General features: G+C 30.6%; 1 protein-coding gene across 1 annotated transcript; it reads right to left on the bottom strand.

Moving 5' to 3' along the window:
* Positions 1-18,187: 18,187 nt before the first annotated feature.
* LOC120068407 (trihelix transcription factor ASR3) lies at positions 18,188-20,981 on the bottom strand. The gene is made up of 3 exons (XM_039020164.1): positions 19,979-20,981; positions 19,665-19,706; positions 18,188-18,863 (listed from the first exon to the last, which is right to left on the bottom strand). The coding sequence occupies exons 1-3, from the start codon at positions 20,712-20,714 to the stop codon at positions 18,574-18,576; spliced, it is 1,068 nt and encodes a 355-aa protein (XP_038876092.1). The 5' UTR covers positions 20,715-20,981; the 3' UTR covers positions 18,188-18,573.
* Positions 20,982-21,992: the final 1,011 nt, after the last annotated feature.

The raw sequence follows: 21,992 nt of genomic DNA, 5'->3' as shown, positions 1-21,992 counted from the left end.
ACCTAATGTCAATTTTTATTAGATTCTTTAGCCTTATCAAAGTTCTTGCAAAGCACTAAATTCCTTTTCTTTGAGTAATTTAATCAAATTATCTTTTTCACAACTATCATGCTCAAGAAATTTAACTTTGTCAAGTAAGGCATTTTTCTCATCACAATCAAAAGTATGCTTGTCACAAGATATATTCATTTCATTAATATGCATAGCATCATGCTCATTTCTTTTTAAGTAAGCAATTTCTTCAAGTAAAGACTTATTTTTACTAGATCAAACATTGTATATTCTTTTTAAGCATAACATACTTAGAACTAAGTTTTTTCTAAATCATTTTGTATATTTTCAAAAGCTTCGAACAATTCATTATAAGAAAGAGGTTCTAGAGTTACCTCTTCATTTTATTCATCCTCTTTGTCACTATGAGCCATGAAGCAAAAATTGGGCACTTCTTCATTATCACTCTACTTTCGCTTTCATAGCTTTCATTGCTTTCTTCTTGGATTTCTTGGATGATTTGAGAAAAGGACAATCGGTTCTAATATGACCCGGCTTCTTGCATTCATAGCATATTACCTCATCCTTTTTTCTCTTTTCACCTTTTGACTCTTTTTTATTGGAGAGATGCTTCTTGAATTGTTTCTTTCTCTTGATGAAGTTCTTATACTTACGTGCAACATCATCTTCATCAAGGTCATCTTCATCTTGAGAGTCAACTTCTAAACATTATGGTATTTAAAGCTATACTCTTTTCTTTCTTTTTCTTCTCATCCTCCATGTTTTTCTTGATCTTTATCTCATGCGTCAACAACGAGTCCATGAGTTCATCAATGGAGAGAGATTTGAGATCCTTTGCCTCTTGAATGGTGGTGACTTTAGGCCCCCATTGTTTAGACAAAGACCACAATAGCTTCTTTATCTTCTCAAGATTTGAGTACTTTTTCCCAAGTCCTTCTAAAGCATTGACAATGTTAGTAAATCTAATAAACATATCGGAAATAGCTTCATTTTCATCAATTTTAAACATTTCATATGCATGAACTAACATGTCAATCTTTGTTTCTTTTACTTGACTAGTTCCTTCATGAGTAATTTCTAATTTATCCCATATCTCTTTAGCGGTTTTGCAAATAGACACTCGATTATACTCAACTTCGTTCAAAGCACAAAATAAGCAATTAATAGCTTTGGCATTTAAAGAGCATGCTTTCTTTTCATTTATTGACCATTCTTCCTTAGGTTTTATAGTGCTAATACCATCATCTTTTGTTGGAATTTTAAAACCTTCCTTAACAATATCCCATAAATCATAATCAATAGAAAGCAAAAAAACCTAATTCTTATTTTCCCTATAACTATAATTAGTACCATTAAAGAAAGGAGGCTTTGTAATAGAGTGACTATTGGTAAAAGGGTTAAAACCTAAAGTTGTCGTAGCTCAAAAACAATTAAGTTTATCAAGAAATAAATATTTCAAAGAGAGTAACCCGCTCTGATACCAATTGTTGGATCGATATGGCAACCCTAGAGGGTGAATAGGGTTTAATTAAACTTTTTTGTAAATTAACTCAATTAAACTAATTAATACATTTTTTATAAATAATAAGAAAAATTCAATTTATGCAACAAATAAGATGACAAAAATGTGATAATTTTATATCAAATTTTAGTAAATAAATAGAAAACTAAAACATACATAAATTGCTTAAATTAATTGCAAAAATAAAAATTCAATTTATGCAACAAATAAGATGCAAAATGTGATAATTTAATTCTATCAAATTTAGCAAATAAATAAGAATAAACTAAAACATACAATAAATTGCTTAAATAATTGCAAAAATAAAAAGAAAAGAGTTAGAGAAGAAGACACCGTAATTTTTATATTGGTTCGGTCAAACTCGACCTACTCCACTCCCCAAGCGCCTCTTGGGAATTTGAATAAAATCTTTCCGACTCTTTCCACGGATTAAAGCCCAACCGTTAAACCACCGCTCCTTTTACGGGTTCAAGAGCAAACCCGATCATTTCCACGGTTTAGGATCAAACCGTTACAAATGTTGGAATTTTTTAAGAACGCAATACAACTCTCACTAAAGTAGATTTACAAGTTTAAGCACTCAACAAATTTATCCTCACAATACAATAACACTCTATCAAGAACAAGATGAAAAAAAATTGGGAACTTAGAGAGAGCAACAATGGAACTTTTGAGTTTTGGAGGATTATGAAATGTAAAATTTGTTAGTTTAAAATTTGGGGAGGAAGATGGTTTATATAGAGATGGAAAAATTTTTAATTTATTTTTCTTTTAAATTTCTTTTAAATTTTTTTATTTTAAATCAATCCAAAAATAAAAAGTCCATCATATGTTTCTCTTAATGATCCACCATTCAACTAATATGCTGCCACATATGTCTACATGCAAATGGTCTGGTTGTGCCACGTCATCCGTATTTTCTCTATAGACTTGTTTCGGTCATATCGTCTTCGTTTTAGCTCTGATTTGAGTGATTCAAGAGGTGTTGGAATCGTTGTTCCGAGCTCTACGCTATGGACATATTAAAACACAAAGATTTTCAGTAATTAAAAATTGAGTTTGTTATCATCAAAATATTGATTAATTAATTAATTAAAATTAATTAATTGGAGATTAAGGGCCAAAAAGCCAACACCAATGACATTAAGATATGGTACTTTAGGACCAAGAAGTTATTTGAGGCCGAAATATACCTTTCTTTATATCCAACGAAATGATTTCTATTGGAATATTTAATGGATGTGCTTTGTCTATATAAAATCTTTTCAAATTTTTTTTTACTAATGAATAAATATTATATCTGTTAAATACTCAATTTGCAAACCAAGACAAAAAAAAAAAATTTCGAGATCTTTCATCTCAAATTCTTTCTTAAATATATTGTCTTTGAAAGCTCTCCAGGAATTCCAATTATATTCAAGTCATTAACATATACAGTTATAATAGCAAATCCTGATTGTGATTTCTTTATAAAAACACATAGACATATTGGATTATTTTGATATCTTTCATTCAATAAATATCCACTCAGGCGATTGTACCACATCTATCCTAATTGTTTTAATCCATATAGTGATTTCTATAACTTTATTGAATTCCATTCCCGAGAATTTGATGTATATGTTTTAGGTATCTTAAATCATTCTGGAATTCTCATATAAATATCATTCTCAAGAGATCTATATAAATATATCATGATTACATCTATAAGATGCATATCCAGAATTTCATACATAATCAAGTCAATTAAATACCTTAGCATAATTACATCCACTATTGGAGAATGTGTTTCCTCGTAATCAATATAAGGTCTCTGTGAAAAATCTTTTGCAACTAATCTTGCTTTATATCTTTTGACTTCATTATTTTCATTTCTTTTTCTTACAAATACCCATTTGTATCCCACAAGCTTGACATCTTCTGGTGTTCGGATTACCGATCCAAAAACCTATCGTTTTAAAAGTGAATTTAGTTCTGCCTCGATTGTTTCTTTCCGCTGAAGCCAATCTTTTTTATGTCGATATTCTTCAACAGATTTTGGTTCAAGATCCTCATTTTCAGATATAATATCAAGAGCAACATTATACACAAAAATGTTGTCAATAATTACATTAGTTCGATTCTATCTTTTTTCTGTCATAAAATAGTTTATTGAAATTTCATTATTATCTTTAGGTATTTCACCTTTCTCACTAGTCATGTCGAGGATTTTTTTATGGGTATTTACATCCTCCATCAAGTCTTTTTCACTATTAATTATTTTTCATTTTCGAGGATTTTTATCTTTGGAACCCACTGGTCTACCACGCTTCTGGCGTGTTTCGAACTCATTAGTTACAACTTGTTGTGTTAGGATATCAATTTTTTATGGAACATTTGCAACTGAGTTACTTTCTTTGCATATAATTGATTTGCTATATTTTGCAAATAAATTATTTTCTGAACTTTAAGTTCACATTGATCTATAGGGGATATAAATGACACAATAACGATTTATTTCATGTAATTTCTTTTTCCAATTTTTTAATTCCTCCCCCTAATATTGGAAAATTTGTCTCATTAAAATGACAATCGACAAATCATGTAGTAAATACATCATCTATCACGGGTTCAAGATATTTAATCATTGATGGGGAATCATATCCAACATATATTCCAAACCTCCTTTGAGGTCCCATCCTAGTGCGTTGTGGTGGAGCAATTGGAATATATGTTGTACACCCAAAATTCTCATAGGGGAAATATTTGGCTCATGACCATAAACTAATTGTAATGGTGAGTACTTATGATAAGCTACTGGCTTAATGCGTACAAGTGATGCTACATGCAAAATAATATGTCCCCATACAGATGAAGGAAGCTTAGCTCTCATAAGTAATAGTCTTGCAATTAATTGCAAACATTTATAAATATTCTGCTAAATCATTTTGTGTATGAACAGCTTTCAACACTTATCCCAATTGACATACAATAATTATCAAAAGCTTGGGATGTAAATTTACCAACATTATCAAGACGAATGGTCTTAATTGTATAATCAATAAAATGTGCTCTTAACTTAATTATTTGAGCAAGTAATCTTGCAAATGCAAAGTTTTGACTTGATAATAAGCACACGTGTGACCATCTACTCGATGCATCTATTAAAACCATAAAATATTTAAATGGTCTACTTGGTGGGTTAATAGGTCACATATATCACCATGAATTCATTCTAAAAATGTAGGTGATTCAATCCCCACTTTAGCTAGTAATGGTCTAATTATTAATTTGCCTTGAGAGCAAACATCACATGATAATTCATTAGATTGAAGAATCTTTTGGTTCTTCAATGGGTGTCCATTTGAATTCTCAATAATGATAATCCTGGATGACCCAATCGGTCATGCCAAATTGTAAATATGTCTAGATTCATGAACTTCAGGTTCATTATTGCATATATTTCAATTACTCGTATATAAGTATAATACAATCCAAAAGATAAAGTAGACAATTTTTCCAATATACGTTTTTCATTTGAGATAATACATATAATATATAGATATTCCACATTATTCTTACTATCAATCTCAATATGATAATCATTGCAACGTATATCTTTAAAACTTAGAAGATTTCTCTTTGATTGACTAGCGAACAATGCATTGTCAATTGTAAATTTTGTTCCTCTAAGTAAAATAATATTTGTTTTTCCAAAACCTTCGATCAAATTTGCAGAACCTGATATTGTATTTACTTTTACTTTCAGCATTGTCAATTTGAAAAAATATTTTTTACTTGTAAGTATTGTGTATGTAGTTGCACTGTCTGTCAGACGTAAATTTTCTTTGCTTATTTTTTAAACATGCAATATATGAAAATAATCCATGTTTCTTCATTAAAAAAATAATTAAAATAAGAAAAAAAAACATTTAAAATATACAAAAATTACTAAAAAAAAAATGAAGATAGATAAAAGAAAACAACAAATTTGTCATATAAAACACATGATATTCCATCATCTGTATCAATCTTCTCTTCAAGAGATTCAAAGAAGTTCACTCCATCCAAATTTGTCCTATGGGATGGGCCAAATATATCATTATCCCGTTATGTAAAATTTGCTTTTACATTTTTTTTTCTTTAGGGAAGCTTGATAGAGGTCAACTAAGTGTTTTGACGTATAACAAGTATGTGACCAATGCCCAATCATTCTGCATCGGAAACATTTATTTTCAACACTTTTTGTACTCTTATCTTGTGGAATTTTTTCTTTGTGATCATCATTTTTTATGGTTCTTTTGAAATTTGAATGATTAAAATGACCACCACAAAAATAATAATTATTTATTTCTCTCCACAGGCACGACCTCGACCGCGACCATGATTATTATTAAAATTGACAGCATTTACTTCATGGAATAGTATTGTTTCAGTTGACCAAGATTCATGATTTTTCATCAATAACTCGTTATTTTGTTCGGCCACGAAAAGATATGAAATTAATTCAAAGTACTGTTTAAAACCTTTTTCTCGAAGAGGATATTCAAGACATGAAATGTAGAAAATGTTTTCTCTAACATATCAACATCAGTAATTTTTCTCTGCATTGAACTGATTTTCGAATTGTAATAATTTACTGATTTAAAATCTTGTAGCCTTAAATGCATCCATTCATAACGGGTTTTAGGAAGAATAACTATCTTTTGATGATCATACATTTCTTTCAAATTTTTTCACAAGATACAAGGATATTTTATTGTAAGATATTCCATTTTTAATCTCGTGGAGATGATGACGAAGGAAAATCATAGCTTTGTCATTAATGTTAAGGACTGCAAATTCTAATTTTGTAAGGTTTGTCATGGCAACACTACCACAAAATATTGTATTTATATCATAAATTTAATATGTACTAAATATACAAAATAAAATTTAATTTATTAATTATAATAAAGAGGGAAAAAAATGACCTACCTTTAGGACCTATCTTCAACAATGGAAGCAATAGGAGCTTATGCTGATAACGCATTGTGAAATTGAAAAGGAACACAAATACAGAGAAAATATAATATAATAATATACTTATATAATCATAATAAATAAAATATAACTAAACTTATAAAGAACTAAATTAAAAATAACTAAAATTATAATTTTATGGGAATAAGAATAATAGAAATAGAAAATATGATTTTATAGAAATAGGAAATATATGATTTTTTTTATTCTCACCAATATGTATAATTTTAGGATCCACCAAATGCCACTACTTATAAAGTGGCAAGTAGGATGTGAATTTACATGGACATCAAACATTAATTATTACAAGGCACATGGACTATGTATTGTTGTTATTTCTTTCTTTTCATTCTCTAACCAATATCTTTAAAATTGAAGTCAATTTGAAAATTAAAGGTCCGTTTAGATATATTTTTATTTTCATGGATTCAACATTAGATACATTTATATTATAATGTTAGAAAAAAAATTCTATAAGACATAAAGAAATAAATTTAAAAAAATGTCATTAATGTAAATATAATATGCATTTTAATTGATTTAAAAAACATGAAGTGTTTATTTAATAATTTAGTAATTCCTTTAACTTTTTTTTTTTAGATTTTATTTCAGAAATATCTATCGATATCGACAATTTACTAATATTTGCATAAAATTGAGACCTCAAAATTTTCATCGACTTTAACATTTTAAATAAATCAATAGGTGTAAGTAATGTTTATAACTATACATTTAATTTTACAAGTTCTAAAAACAAAAACATGCTTATAATTTTTTATTTTTTTTTATTTTATTTATTTATTTTTTTTTTAGTTTTCAAAAGCTGGCTTGAGTTTTAGAACTCTTAAAAACTAGAAAACAATCTAAAGAAATCTAATTATCAAAAATCAAATTGTTAGTAAAGAAAGCTTAAGTTCTAAAATTTTGTTTTTGTTTTTAAATTTTAACTAAGAATTCAAATCTTTTTCGGGTAGGATGAAAACCAAACTAAAACTAAAAAATTATGTAGAAAAACGACCATAAATTTCAAAAAACATAAAATTGGAAATGAAATGGTTATCAGATGTTTTTTTTTTTTTTCCAAAAAGATGATCAAATGGGACCTAATTAGATAACTATTTTTTTAAAAAAAAAATACTAAGTTTATGAAATTACTTCTAGTTTGTTAACCTAATTTTTAAGAGTGTTTTCAAGATTTAAGTGAAAATCAAAAGATAAAAAAGATAGTTCTTGTTAGTGGAATTATGCTAAGAATTCATATATTTGTTTAATAGATGTGAAAACTAGGGTAAAAAAATTGTGAAAAAAGAAAAACAAGTATAGTATAAAAAATATATTTATATATATATTATCAAACGAACCTTTAAATTTTTGTTTTGATTTTTGAAATTTTGGTTTGTTTTCTCACCATTTTTGTACAATGGCTTCATCTCAGAGTGACATTTGAATTTTTAAGTCAAATTTCAAAAGGAAATATAATTTTTTTAAATATTACTTTCTATTAGCCTTTTGGTTTTTTATTTTTTAGTTCTATTTTAGTCTAATTTCCATTTGATCCATGGATTTAAAAATACTACACTTTTATCCTTGAGTTTTGAGTTTTTAATCAGCGTATTTTTTAAAAATAAAATGATTATCAAAACATGTTTTAATTTTCAAATGTTGGTACGGTTTTTTAAAAAAAATGGTGAGAAAAAGATTAAAAATTAAAGGGAAAAGTACCATGTTGGTCCTCACGCTTTGAGTCTAGTTTTTATTTGATCCATATATTTAAAAATGTTACACTTTACTTTTGAGTTTTGAGTTTAATTTCTATTTTATCCCTAAGTTTCAAAATATTACATTTTTACACTTGAGTTTAATTTTCATTTGGTTCCTAAGTTGATATTTTACATTTTTATCCTCGAATTTTTATTAATGTTCATTTAATGTTTGACGTCAACTAATTTAAAATAGGTATAATGCAAACTTTTTTTAATTAATTTTACTAGCGATGAAAAATTAGTGAAATCTAATTTAATTACTGTTCTTTAATGTTCCATTTATTAATGTTCTTTTTTTATTAATGTTCCATTTCCTTAGGGTTCAGCACTAACACATGTGTCGATCTTTCCCAAATTCTGAAATATGTAAACATCATTTACTTGTCATAAATAGCTTTTATGACCTCTTCATATCTCATATGGAGTTTCAGAAAACCTTTTAATGGAATGATGTTCAAAAAGTATGTAACAGTCAGTATTGTATATTTCCAAAACAATTTAGGCAATTGAACATAACTCATCTTTCAACCGAACCATTTCTAACAAGGTCTTGTTTTTCTTCCTGATACACAGTTCTACTAAGATGCCAGATGTAGAAAGTTGTGACTGAATTCCATATTCTATCAAATAGTTCTAGAAATCTCAGATTTTATGTACTCTCCACCTCGATCTAATCGAAGTGTCTTAATTGTTTTACCTAACAAGTTTTCACACACCTTGAACTTTATCAAGTGTTTTAGACTTATGATCAAGTTAGGTAAATATAACCGTACTTTGAATAATCATCAATAAAACTGATGAAATATTCATACCCTCCTCTTGCCTCGACATTCATCGGACCATATTGGTCTGTATATGCGAGCTTTGAGGTTTCTTTGACTCATAAGGCCTTTTCTTATAAAAGATCTTTTGATCATTTTATCTTCAAAATAAGACACATATAGTGTTGAAATGTTGTCTTCTAATTGATTTAGATGACCATTTTTAACCATTTTCTTAATCTTAATAAGACTTATGTGACCAAATCTCAAGTTCCATAGATAAGTACTTGAAGAAACCTTTGCCTTTTGTTTTTTAGCTGTTTTAAATATATGAATATTTGAAATGGCCTTTCCTTTTATCGGTTTTAATATAGAAGTTGTTTTATAGTAGAACATATAAAAATACTTCTTTTGCTAATGAACACTTCATTTATGTCAAAATGATACTTTTATACAAATGATCTTGCAAAAGATAGATATAAAAAAATTTCATCATATAAACAAGATGTACATTATCTAATATAATGAATCTATCTTTTGATAACAACTTCAGGAACTTCCACTGATTTTTCTGAGATAGTCTCTCTTATTCACAACCTTGAGAGTTATCTCTTTATCTGCAAGCATTCTTCAGAAACTAATTTCCTTGTTTTGCTTTTTCGCTTTCTTTTCTGTAAGGTACTTTGGGCAGTTTCTCTTTCAGTATCTGTCTTCATTGCAGTAGAAACTTTCCTTTGTCTACAACTTTAGCCTTGCCTTTGCAGTCAATAGGAGCCTTGACTTTTCTCGTCTATGACAGCTTCGTTTACATCTGTCACATAGAAATGGTCCATCATGTCTAGGACATGTTCTCTAACAGAGGCCCATTCTTTCATACAACAATTATAAACGTACTTGATGGCATCATGTCTAAGGGAGAAGGAAGGTTGTCCAAACATCTCCCGCAGAGATTCCATAATCTGTGCAACGGTATGCATGCAATCATGTTTCTTAACCAAAACATCAGATATGCTGGCAAGAATATAGGCTCGGAATTTTTCATTTATCCTTGTTCACTTGTCATATGCTTCCCGAATAATTGGTTTTCATTTGAGTTGGGGTTAGGAAGACATTCCTCAGTTAAAACAAACCTCAGATCATCTATTATCAATATTGTATTCAAGTTTAATTTTCATGTAGCGTAATTGTCCCTATTAAGTTTCTCAAAAGCCAATAACTGTATTAATTAGCTAGTCATCTCTGAAAGTATAAACAAATTCTATTAGTGAATTGCTTTTTAAATCCAATCATGTTTTAGCAAAGTAATAATGTACCTAAATTTCATTATTTTATTTACAACGATACTTTAGTGAGTCGGAATAGAAGCTACTCAGGGGCAGTCAAATATTCCTTCACTGAAGCAAGACATTCTTGACTAAATACTAATTCTAGAATAACTCATATTACTATAATCATTTAGTTACCGTTTTTGGTTAAGAACTTAGTAATTATTGTAAGTATAAACCTCCATTTTCATACCTCAGAGGTTGGCTCCAACGATGCTACCGAATTGAAGAGACAAGGTTGGAATCAACGTAAAAAATCCTATCCATTTTTGGAGTTTGAGTTGTTTCAAATCCCATGTTACAACCCTCTGAGGGGATAGACACCGTAAAATGACTTGCTTATGTCGCATGAAGTCGTCAAGCAAGCGCAACATAGGAATCTCTGGTCCAAACTAATGGAAGAGACCGCAAAGTATGTTGACACATATCCTTCACCCACTTACTATGAACTATTCCCCTATTCACCTTGTTACTGACCTATGTAAACACTTTCGAAATGGAGGTCACTTCTAAGGTGACACGAAGACGAGCATGATTCTCATGGTGTGAACTCTTAGGGATGTGAGAGCTAAGAACAACATACCGTATATGTTATTAATCTCCCACTAAAGTGTTCTATTTATTTTGGGTAATCTACTTAGGTACATTGCGGCTAATAAAACAACCTAAGTCTAGGTGATTATCCAAGTATAACGTTTATATTTGGATTTAACCTACAATGTCTAGGTGATAAACTAGTTTTAAAATCTCACATCGCTCACACATGCTCATAAAACCGGGTTAATAATGCTCAATTATTCAGTTATAATCCCCAGATAGGAGGTGTTCTGTAAATCATTAACTTAAATACCTTTAGCCTTAGACAAGATTATAGATCGGTTGAGTTTGTAACCAAATTTTACAAGATAACATTCTATTTTAACTATTAAAACAAATTATTTTTTATTAACCCTAAGTTAGTATGCATCTTATCTCTGTTCTGGATTTTAATGCCTAATATAGCTTTTATAATAATTATAAAACAATAGACATGCTGATCATTCATAACATACATCAAGCATTTCGGGATTAAATATAACACTTTATATTAAATACTTGAAACTCTAAACATTCATACTACATATTATAACTCTTATAGCATACTTTCAATGCATGTTTCATGCTTCCTATAGTGAGATTTTTATCTACATGACATACTATATGCACATACAAGATTTATTTAATTATACATTCACAATGCATAAATAATTAAACACACATTGATATGGACCAGTTTTGGCATTTCAAATAAGTAAAAGACCTAAATTATTACAATAATAATTAAAAACTCCTTCAAAGTGTTTCTGGTCTTCATGAACTACCCAAATCGGACTCGAACTACCCAAACCAGATCTACAAAGCTCCAAAACAGGTTGAACCGGCCAAAATGGGGCTGAACCAGACCTTCTTGGCTCGAACCAGTTGGATCGGTTCACTTGAACCATCGGTCGGGCCGCACGCGTTATTTCTGGGCTGGGATGAGCAACATTACAACGCCACGGGCAAATGAAGAACAGTGTTGCAACTGCCTGACAGTAGCTTTAAAGTTGAAATTCTGCAGCTGACTTCTCTTATTTCTTTCTTCAATTACAACCTAATTGTAACTCTATTGACTTTAATACATTTACAAACCCTTAATCACACATTAAGACCCATAAACAAAGAGCCAGTTACAACAATTAATACTTAATTGAAGAGAATTTAAATGCCAAAACTGAAAATATTCATATCAGCCACCATTTTCGTACAACTTATGAAAATCACCCACCAAGCTAAAATTACCACGAATTAAGTGCTTAAATCATGCTCTGATGTCAATTGTTGGAGTTAGCATGCAATTAGCGAAAGCAAACAGAATCATTAAGCATTTTAATTCATCAATTTTAGCAATTAAGAAAGCATGTTCATAACAGAAAATAGGGTTTTAAGAAGTTACTTTTGAAGGTCTTCTTCAATCCTTGAAATTCATCTTCAACCTTCTTAGTAACAAAGTGTGGACCAACAAATGTTCTTCCCTACTATTCTCTTGGATCTTAGATTGAATTGTGGGATTCAAACTGAGCTGAATTCAGGGAATTTTTGAAAAGTAAAAGCCTGGTTCTTGGCTTAATGGTTGAAGAACAATTCTTCAACCTCTATCCTAGAAAATCTCTTTGCATGGCTAAAGTTTTAGCTGAATAACTAGTTTTTATCAAGTCCTTCATGCAATCTCATTGCATAATCGCTTACCACCACCTACTTGAGAGATTGAGTGGAATTTAGGTGTTGTTGATAGAAAAACCCACTAGCTAATTTTTGTCAAATTGATTTAAAACCAATTTTTTATTTAAAAAATCAATTTTCAAATTTAAATTTAAATTTCTAAAACTTAAATTAAAATAAAATTGATTTTAATAATTCAATTTTCACAAAATTCAATTTTAAATAAAATTAATTAAAATAATTAATTAAAATAATTTAATATCCAATATTAAATTAATAAAACACCAATTTCACAATCATGAATCTCTATTCATGTAATTAATATTCAAATCGAATTTAAATATTATTTAATTATCCAGTTTTGTTTAATTCAATAATTAAATGTGTAATTATATCGTATATAATTACTAATTTCCTCGATTCGTATTTGAATGCTTCAAATTTACTCATCACGCTATTCTAAGGTTTAATCCATTTGTGAGCTAGTAGGGGACCTAATGGACCTACAGATCATGAGCTTCAATAATCTAAGATTAATCAGCTAAACTCTTTAACCTAATTAACCAACAGTCATTAACTACCAGGTCACTCCACTAAAGCCCAATAGTTGCACTCTCTTCACTATAGATATAATTGTGTCCACTCGATATAACCATAATCATTAAGTCAACCCTTCATAGGTTATTCGTAATAGCGGCTGGGTTAAAATTTGTTTTACCCTCGAGATTACATCTTATTCCTTGAGTCCCATTGATCTTCTAATAAGCAATTGATTTTTTATCCAATCACTAAACTGAGTCCCTCTCGGACCAATGAGAGGGTGGGACTCCTTGTTCAAGACCCGGAGTCAACACTTAAGGGAAAAACCTCTCTACTATTCCTAAAAGCGAGTAGGAGCGGATTTCATCTTGCATTCTATGTCTCTAGCTATCTACTCAGTCTTACTCCCGAAATTGGAGGCTTATTCAGTTGGTGTTGTTGAGCCAACCCTCACCCATGCAAATCTAAGGATAATCTCAAATAAACAGGAGTTCATAGTTAGCTCAGGATTAAGGTTAAGCTATCTAGGTCATTGCTTTGAAATAGTCTGTCTTAAACAATAAACAACATTATAAAGTAAGAGTGATTAATTTATTGATCTGATCTTATATAAACTCTTTGCATAGGATGCCCCCACTCACATGTCTCCACATGAACGAATCAGGATCACTTTGTTTGTAGCACTTTACAACAATTGTAACATCTACAAAGTGGATCATATCCGATAGTGTCCCCATAATAAGATATCTAGCCTTATTCATATACTATAGACCATTTTGGCTATTTACTCGAACTTGATCCACTCTTATGTCTCCACATAAATTTCAAGTACTAATGTAATAGCTATGGATCTTAGTTTATTGGATTTAGGTTATTTCTAAAGCGAAATGAGCAATTTAGACATTTAATAACAACTTTATTGAATCAAACTTCAATAAAATCTATATTTATTAACATAATAAGTTTATTGTTTACAAACCACGAGTTTGGACATAAAACCCAACATGTATGTAGTTGGTCTGGAGTATGTAAAATCATTTGTACGAACATTATAGTTGTTTTCTGATTAATCAATAAATTAAATTGATTTTTTGTAAGTTTCCAAGAGTTGTCGAGAGGAACAAATTCAGTTAGATAGTAAATATCACAAAATGGTGGTATCTACTATCTTCACATCTTTTTCTAGATTAAAAAGATAATCTGAGAAGGGGTGATGAGAAAATTATTATCGAATGTGATTTACTTTCTTCTTCTTCTGTGAACTTTTAAACTTAGATTTTGAAAGCATAAAGCAAAGATATACATGGGTAAAAATAGTACTATAAACTTGATTTTTCTAAAGTTAAAAATTAAAAGTCAAATATCCTATGAAACATTTGTATTTCTATCCATTGGGTAATTTATTTAAAAAATGTATTTCTATCAATTGAATAATTTATTTCAATTGTGGGCCTTTTGTGAGAATTGTCTTCACAAACACTACTAAATTGCTTTTAATTGAACCTTTCGAACTTTATAGTTGTAATATCTAAAGTTTACCATACCTTTTTTTTTTTTTGTTTGAAAAGATAATTTGAACTTGTTTCTGCTTCACAATTCAAAATCATTTTTGACTTATTTATCCTTCCTAGTTTTAAATTTTCAAACTTACTCATAGCTTTTGCTTTAATACACTTATGTCCAAAAGAAAAGGTTTCTTCTTTTTTATTTTATTATTTTCATTAAAATTAAACAGGAAAATTCTCTTAATCCTTACCTTTGATCTCTAAGTTTTAAAATGTTACACTTTTACTCTAGTTTAATTTCTATTTGGTCCTTAAGTTTCATAATATTATATATTTTCTCTTGGGTTTTGAATTTAGTTTTCATTTAGCTCTTAGATTTTAATAATTTACACTTTTACCACCAAATTTTTACTAATGCTCATGTGGGTCTTTGACATTTTTACCTATTTAATCTAAAATGATTATAAAACGAAATTTTAAAATTAATTTTAATAGTGATAAAAAATTAATGAGAATTAATTAATTACAATTATTTTATTTTTCAAATTGATTAATAGACATTAAAGTTAAGAACCAAAACTAAATATTTAGTGTAAATTAAGGTTAAAAGTGTAAATCTTGACATTTAAAAGGAAAAGTAAATTCAAGGATAAAGAAATATTTTCTCAAATTAAAATAATGTTTGCTAAAAAAAATAATAAGTAGGATAAATCAAATTAAATTTAAAGAATATAAGACAGTCAAATTTATGAAGAAAAAAAATGAAAAATTAATTTTTGTGCTATGCTATCTGGTGATAGTTTTATTTTAAAAATCCCCGTTTTAGTTTTCAAAACAAATAAATAACATTCACGTAAATAAGAATATAACTCAATTAATTAAGATAATATACCATATACGATGTATCATTTATTTTAAATGTCATATATGTTTAAAATCAAACACATTTTTATTACAAATCATATCTATTTAAAGGTCCAGACACATGAATATATAAGAATACATAAAACGTTCAATATACTCAAAATATGTTTATAGTTCAATTAAAGTATTACGTGTTGGAATTAGGTCGGATTTATTACTTAGTCAATATCACTTAAATTTTAGATAAATTTGGTACTCAAACAAATAAATTTTGAAAGATTTGTTTCCCCAACCCATAGCTCTAAAGCATCTTTTTATATATCTTCTCATGCAGATTGCAAACAAACCTCATTAGAACTAAAGAATGTAGAAACGTAGACGTAAGGTTAAGATCGATTGATTAAAATTTTAAAACATATATCAATTGGGCAATATTTATTTAATACTTAGGTCATTAAATATTAATTCGGATAATATTATTCTTTAATTATGCACATATATTGGATCAAAGTTAGTTGCTTTCTTGTCTTATCTTATGTTGCGTCCACCTGTCTTGTAACATTGGTTCTTCATTTAAATATCTCACCAACATTTTTCTGCTTCTTTCTTAATCTATTCTTATGCATATGGTGAGATTCATTTTATAATGTCTTACTGTAAATTACATTTTGTATATTAAACTTTATTTACTCTGGAAATATTGTCCGCTAATTAAAATATATGTCGATATATTTGTTGGAACGTCTTGAATATATTATCTAACGTTTTGAACGACCAAATAGAGGGGGTGCACCGTGATGGGAGTTCGGGGGCAACACCCACAAAACCTAAATTGAATTCGTATTTAGCATATTTAATTATTTATGGTTTATTTACGATCATGATACTAAGATTTAGATAAGTACACTATATAAATTCTTTTATCCCAAATGTACTATTCATTGTGTATTCTGTAATATTCTCTCTAATGAAATTGTTCTCCTTTTGCCTCGTGGACGTAGCTAATTCACTGTTAATAAACATCTAAATGTGTGTGTCGATTCTCTATTTCATCGATTTCGCAACAATATTTATAATTAGGAGGGTTAAACATCGATATCAAGGTTTTTAATGGATACCTTTGATATCTTGTACAAGTATAATGCTGGAGTTGAAGAGGAATACATGAATGAATCGAGATCACATTCAAATCAAATGGATCTTGAATATGAATTATAGTTGCTAGAAGGTTAAAAGACTTGAAAGTTATTATATCTATATCAACAAGATACACCTTTTTTTAGTGGCTCGGTAGAAGCCATTCATTTTATTAATTAGTCATTGATAGGGTCCATCAGATGGATGACCCAAAAATTAGGCAAAAAATGTGAAATGATCCAGATTTTGAAAAAAAAAATGTCGAATGACCATTTGCTAACGTCAAGTTCGGGTGAAATTACCAAAATATACTCATGCACGCTGAAAAGCAGTCTCGCTCTCGCTTGTCTCGATTGTCTCGCTCTCTCTTCTTTTTCCACTCGTGAATCACTACGTCTCTCACCCTCGCTCGTCTCACTCTCTCTCTCTTTTTTCACTCATAAATCACTATCTCTCGCTCTCTCTTTGTTTCCTCACTCACAAAATCACTCCTCTCATCTTTTACTCACTGGAGCACTGGGATTGGTCGCATCGGAGCTGCTCGCGTGGATTTGTCGTGTCGGAAAAGAAAAAGATGATGTATAAAGGAGAAGAAGCCGAAGAAGAAGAAGATAGTGTGCAGAGGAAGATTTCCCGCATCGGAGAAGAAGAGGAAAAAGAAAAAGGAAGGGCAATACCTTAACTTCATGTAGTCATGAAGTCAGCAAATGAGCATTTGACATTTTTTTCAAAAATTGAGTTATTTGTCATTTTAAATCTTTAAAATTGATCTTTTGGACAATTATCTCTCATACATATCAATTTTTATATCATTGGGTCAAAATCAAAACCACAAACTATTTTTCCAAATTCATAAACTAGGTAAAAAAGACACTTTGATATTTTTATATTCACATCACTTCCATTTGATTATATTTGTGATTCTTCTTGTAAAAAGAAATAATAACAATGGTTAAATTATAAATTTAATCTTGAACTTTAAAATGTGTATCTATTTAGTTTTTATATTTTCAAAACGGTAAAATTAGTCCTTTTATTTATTTATTTTTAAATTCATGAAATTTAGCCTAACTAAAATGAAATTGAAAACTTAAGAGTTTCATTAGACCTAAAATTCAAATTTAGATCTAACAGACCAATGAATTTAAAAAAATTTTGAATTTGTCAAATACCTATTAAACATAAAATAACTTATTCAACACAAAAGTTAAGAGTTCAGAAATTTATGAAATCAAATAAACACAAATCTCGAAGTTTAAAGACCAAACTAGTAATCTAATTTTTTTAAAAAAAATCTATTTAACTAAAAATGTGTATACTCAATCGAGGACATTTAACTTACGAGTTGAATTACCAATATCAACAAAACTCCACAGTTAAAAGACATTTATACTTTATTTTAATATTAGAAATTTAAATCTCAGAATTGATAAGACGTCTCGAGAAAGAGAGATGGAAATGTAGAAGAAAATGGAAGAAATGGTGTGATTGGCAAAAACCAAAAATGGAAAAGGTGTATTCAGCAATGCAACTTATGAAAATAAATAATAAGATTTACAAATATTGCAATCCGTATAAAAGTAGAAATATAATAAGAAGAAGAAGAAGAAAAAAGCAGGACAGAAAATGTGGTAAAATATAACTCTTCAGTTTCTATATCCTTCTTATCTGTGTATGGGGGAACCCTATAATTTCTAAACTCTCCACTAATTGGTCATAAAGGCAGTCTTAAACTAGAAATGGCAGAGAGAAGAGAAAAACCTTGAAACTAATCAATCAATCAATCAATCCTCATCCATCAATGTCTCTGCTACCACCTATATCTTATGTGTCTATCATTACTCCAGGAGAGAAAAATGTTGTTGCTTATGTACATCTACTCATCTCCATTTCACTGCTTTTCTACAGCTTATCCGCGATCCTGCCTAGAGCGTCTGCGAGTTTGTTAAGGACCGCGACTAAGCCATCTGCGTGGTGCTTTCGCTGTTCTCGGTCCAGCTGGAAGTTCATGTTTTGAGCTTCGAGTTGGGCAGTCAACAGTTTCCCATTCTTTTCAAGGATTCCAATCAATTCATCCTGCAGGATGGTTTCCTCATCCCCATCTAATGCAACACGCTTTCGTTTACGTCCCTCTTGTGACGACGTCGATCCTATCTCGGGATTTGCTGCTGCTTCTTTTTCATTTGTTGTGCCTGTTGCACATCAGATTGGGTTCAGAATATGCTATATGCCTCCTCAAATCATCATGAATAATCTCAACCCTTTGACAACAGTATGGGGATTTAAAGGACCAAAGAAACAGCCATCTTTCTTCATAATGTTGGACTTTACAAATTGCCTAAGCAAACAACATAACACCACCTCTAACAAACAAACCTAATTCTATTAGGTAGAATCTGACATTTCTAATCGAATCAAAATACTCGAAAGGAGACGGTATATGGGTTCGAAATTCAGAAGACTCCAATCCAAAATTTTGAGCTATGAGAGTAGTAGCAAACAGACACGAGTTAAAATCTGATGGACAGAGCTGTGTGAATAAGGACTCAACAGAAACTCCAGTATCAATACATAAGATGATCAAAAGATATATGGAAACTGAGAATCTGGCAATGGAAAGAAGGTAAACATTAGCATCCACGAACTTACAGACGCTATAAAAAACGGTACTTGGAGGGATTCTGACTGAAAATTTGAAGCGCATAAGATGGAATATATGATCAGAAATCTAGGAAGACAGCGTCTTAATGACTTGATCATTCATCCAGAATTGGAAAAACAGAAAAAATAACTGATCTTTGCAGTTGATGAACATAGGCGTACATCAACAACAGAGATTTTTCATTTATCCTATGAATAAAAGATTGAACCATAAAACAGCCACAGTTATTATGAACAAGCATTGTTCTGTAAATTAGAGAAAGTGTTTATAAGAAAATCACAGGATAAAGAAGTACATGAAAGTAAGTATTCGAATTGTAGTTTGAGTTTACCTTGGTCTGGACAATCTTGACCAGCAGGTTGGTACAGCTTCTCTGTAAATCAAAAGGAAAGAAATTGAAATGAGAAATAAATGGAACTTGAAATCTTCTTCGAGTAATAGGACGAAGGTAGAGGCAGAGGCAGCTAAAAGAACATCCGAAGCCGACAGAATTTATAAAATGGTTTTTTTTTCAAAGGGGTTGAGGAAAAAAGAATAATTGCCACAAAAAGCTGCAAGAATCTCAAAACAACCAGAAACTTGATCTTTGGAATGAGAATTAAATTAATCGAGAAAGATTTGAATTGACCCAACTTCACCAATTACCTGATAAAGGCGTCGGAGCAGGAATTGCCCCATCGGCCGTCGGTGGTGGAACCTCCTTCCCGGCGACTTCCTTCAAGGGGCTCCGGCTAGTTTCATCCTGTTCGAAATCGGAAAACAAACCATCATCAGCGGCGGCAGTTTTAGAACTGTCGAAGACGTGTTCCGGCTCGGCGTCGGGTTTTCCGTCATCGGAATTGAGAGCGGGGGGTGGGGCAGGAAGAGGAACAGGAGTAAGAGCGAGAGCCAAAGCAGGGGACGGCGAAGGACCTGAACCGGAATCCAAAATATCATAAACCTCTCTATCGAAAAACCCTGGCAATTTCCTCTCGCGTCTCAAATCGTTTCTCATAACCCAAAAGGATTCAGTATCTTCCCTAATTTGGGATTCCCACTCCTTGATCTTCTTGAAATCACCAGCCAAATTACTCCATCTCTTCCGACACTGAACCGGACCACGATTGACTCCATGCCTCTTGCAGTAGGAAGAAACAGAGGCCCACTTTGGCTCGACCTGACCGGAACCAAAGGCGAGACTAGCAGCCCGGCCGCCGCGAACCCTCGTCTCAGCAACCTTCTTCCCCTGTATGAGGACGAGGATCTCCTGGCGGGTCCAACGGGGAAGCCTGGGGGTTTTGCTGCCGTCGTCTCCGCCGTCAGTTGACATCGGCCGGACGTCAACGCCATTAGTGACGCCGTCAACAGGAGTTGGGCCAAGGCTAAGCTGCTGCAAAGCCATTTAAAAAGAAAAATAAAAAATTTAAGAATTATTGTTAAAAGAGAAGAAGAGCACGTGACTTAATGGAAGGATGGTTTTAGGGAAGGCGTAAACGGGGTTATAAGAAGTCCGTTACGCCGTTTGTGTTCAGTTTCTCAGATCATCTCTCTCCCGTAATATAAGAGAGAGAGAGAGAAAAAATAGAGGCGGAGAGAGAGAAAAAGAGAGAGAGAAAGAATTAGGAATTAGGAAGGGAAGGTTTTTGTTGGGATTTGCCTTTAATGACCTTTTGATTGGGTTCTTATTTCAATTTGGTTTGGTTTTATTTTAAAATATAGAAACAAAATATATATATATATTTAAATTAAATGCCTAATGCTTGTAGATTGCAGCTATTGACCCTTAACTGCTTCTTAAGGTTTTCCCAATTACAATTAATTAAAAATTTAATAGGGTCATGGAATGGAATCTCTCTTAATTATGAATTAAAAAAATCTTTTTTTAAAAAAAAATCTAATCTTCTTCAAGGGCACCTTTCTATATTACTTTCCCAAGGGTGAGGTCATTTTCTACGGGTTTATATGTGATTTTCCCTTTTTCTTTCCAACTATTGATTTTTAATTAATTAACAATGTAATAATTAAAAGGAAACGGTTTTGTTAATTAATAACCTTTTAATGTGAAAGTTAAATCCTCATAAATATTTAACCCTAAAAAGTGGATGAGCACAAGCAAAGCATGAGAAGAAAGGGTGGGGTTGGGCTACAAGTTGACAAGGGCATCCTAATTTCCTAACCCTACCCACTAAGTCAAATTTCTTCACCTCTACTTTTTATTCTAATCAACCTCTCTTACACATTAAATCACTTGTCCTAATCTTCTCTTAGTGCCTAATCCTTACTTATGTTAATGGATGCTAGGGCCCCCACCCTCCAATAAAGTCACTTTTTTGTTTTTTCTTTTATTTTTATTTTTATTTATATATATCTTTTCTTGTTTTTGGGTTTTTTTTTTTTTTTTTCAATTTCAATTTCAATTTCAAAATAATAATGGATGAGGCCACCACTCTCCCTTCCCTACAAGCAACCTAATACCATCCCTAAACAACTCCTTTTTTTTTCTCTCTCCCTCTCTAAGAAGTCCAACTTATTAAAAACGAAATTATTAGAATTTAAATTTACCCATACATCATTATCGATGAAATTCTAACTCATACGTAATTTTTATCCGTCTTTCTATTATAGTTTAAATTGAATCGTAAAAAATACACGAACATATATATATATATAAAGAGAGTTT

Source organism: Benincasa hispida, chromosome 12 (genome assembly GCF_009727055.1).
Source record: "Benincasa hispida cultivar B227 chromosome 12, ASM972705v1, whole genome shotgun sequence".
NCBI classification, from domain to species: domain Eukaryota; kingdom Viridiplantae; phylum Streptophyta; class Magnoliopsida; order Cucurbitales; family Cucurbitaceae; genus Benincasa; species Benincasa hispida.
This window is presented reverse-complemented; position numbering and strand designations above follow the sequence as displayed.

Excerpts from the sequence above, each read along its gene's own strand:
- LOC120068407 (XM_039020164.1), bottom strand. The coding sequence starts at position 20,714 with ATGGCTTTGCAGCAGCTTAGCCTTGGCCCAACTCCTGTTGACGGCGTC. Across the intron at positions 19,707-19,978 it reads TGCTCCGACGCCTTTATCAG|AGAAGCTGTACCAACCTGCT; the intron begins GTAATTGGTGAA and ends TTTGATTTACAG. Across the intron at positions 18,864-19,664 it reads TCAAGATTGTCCAGACCAAG|GCACAACAAATGAAAAAGAA; the intron begins GTAAACTCAAAC and ends GATGTGCAACAG.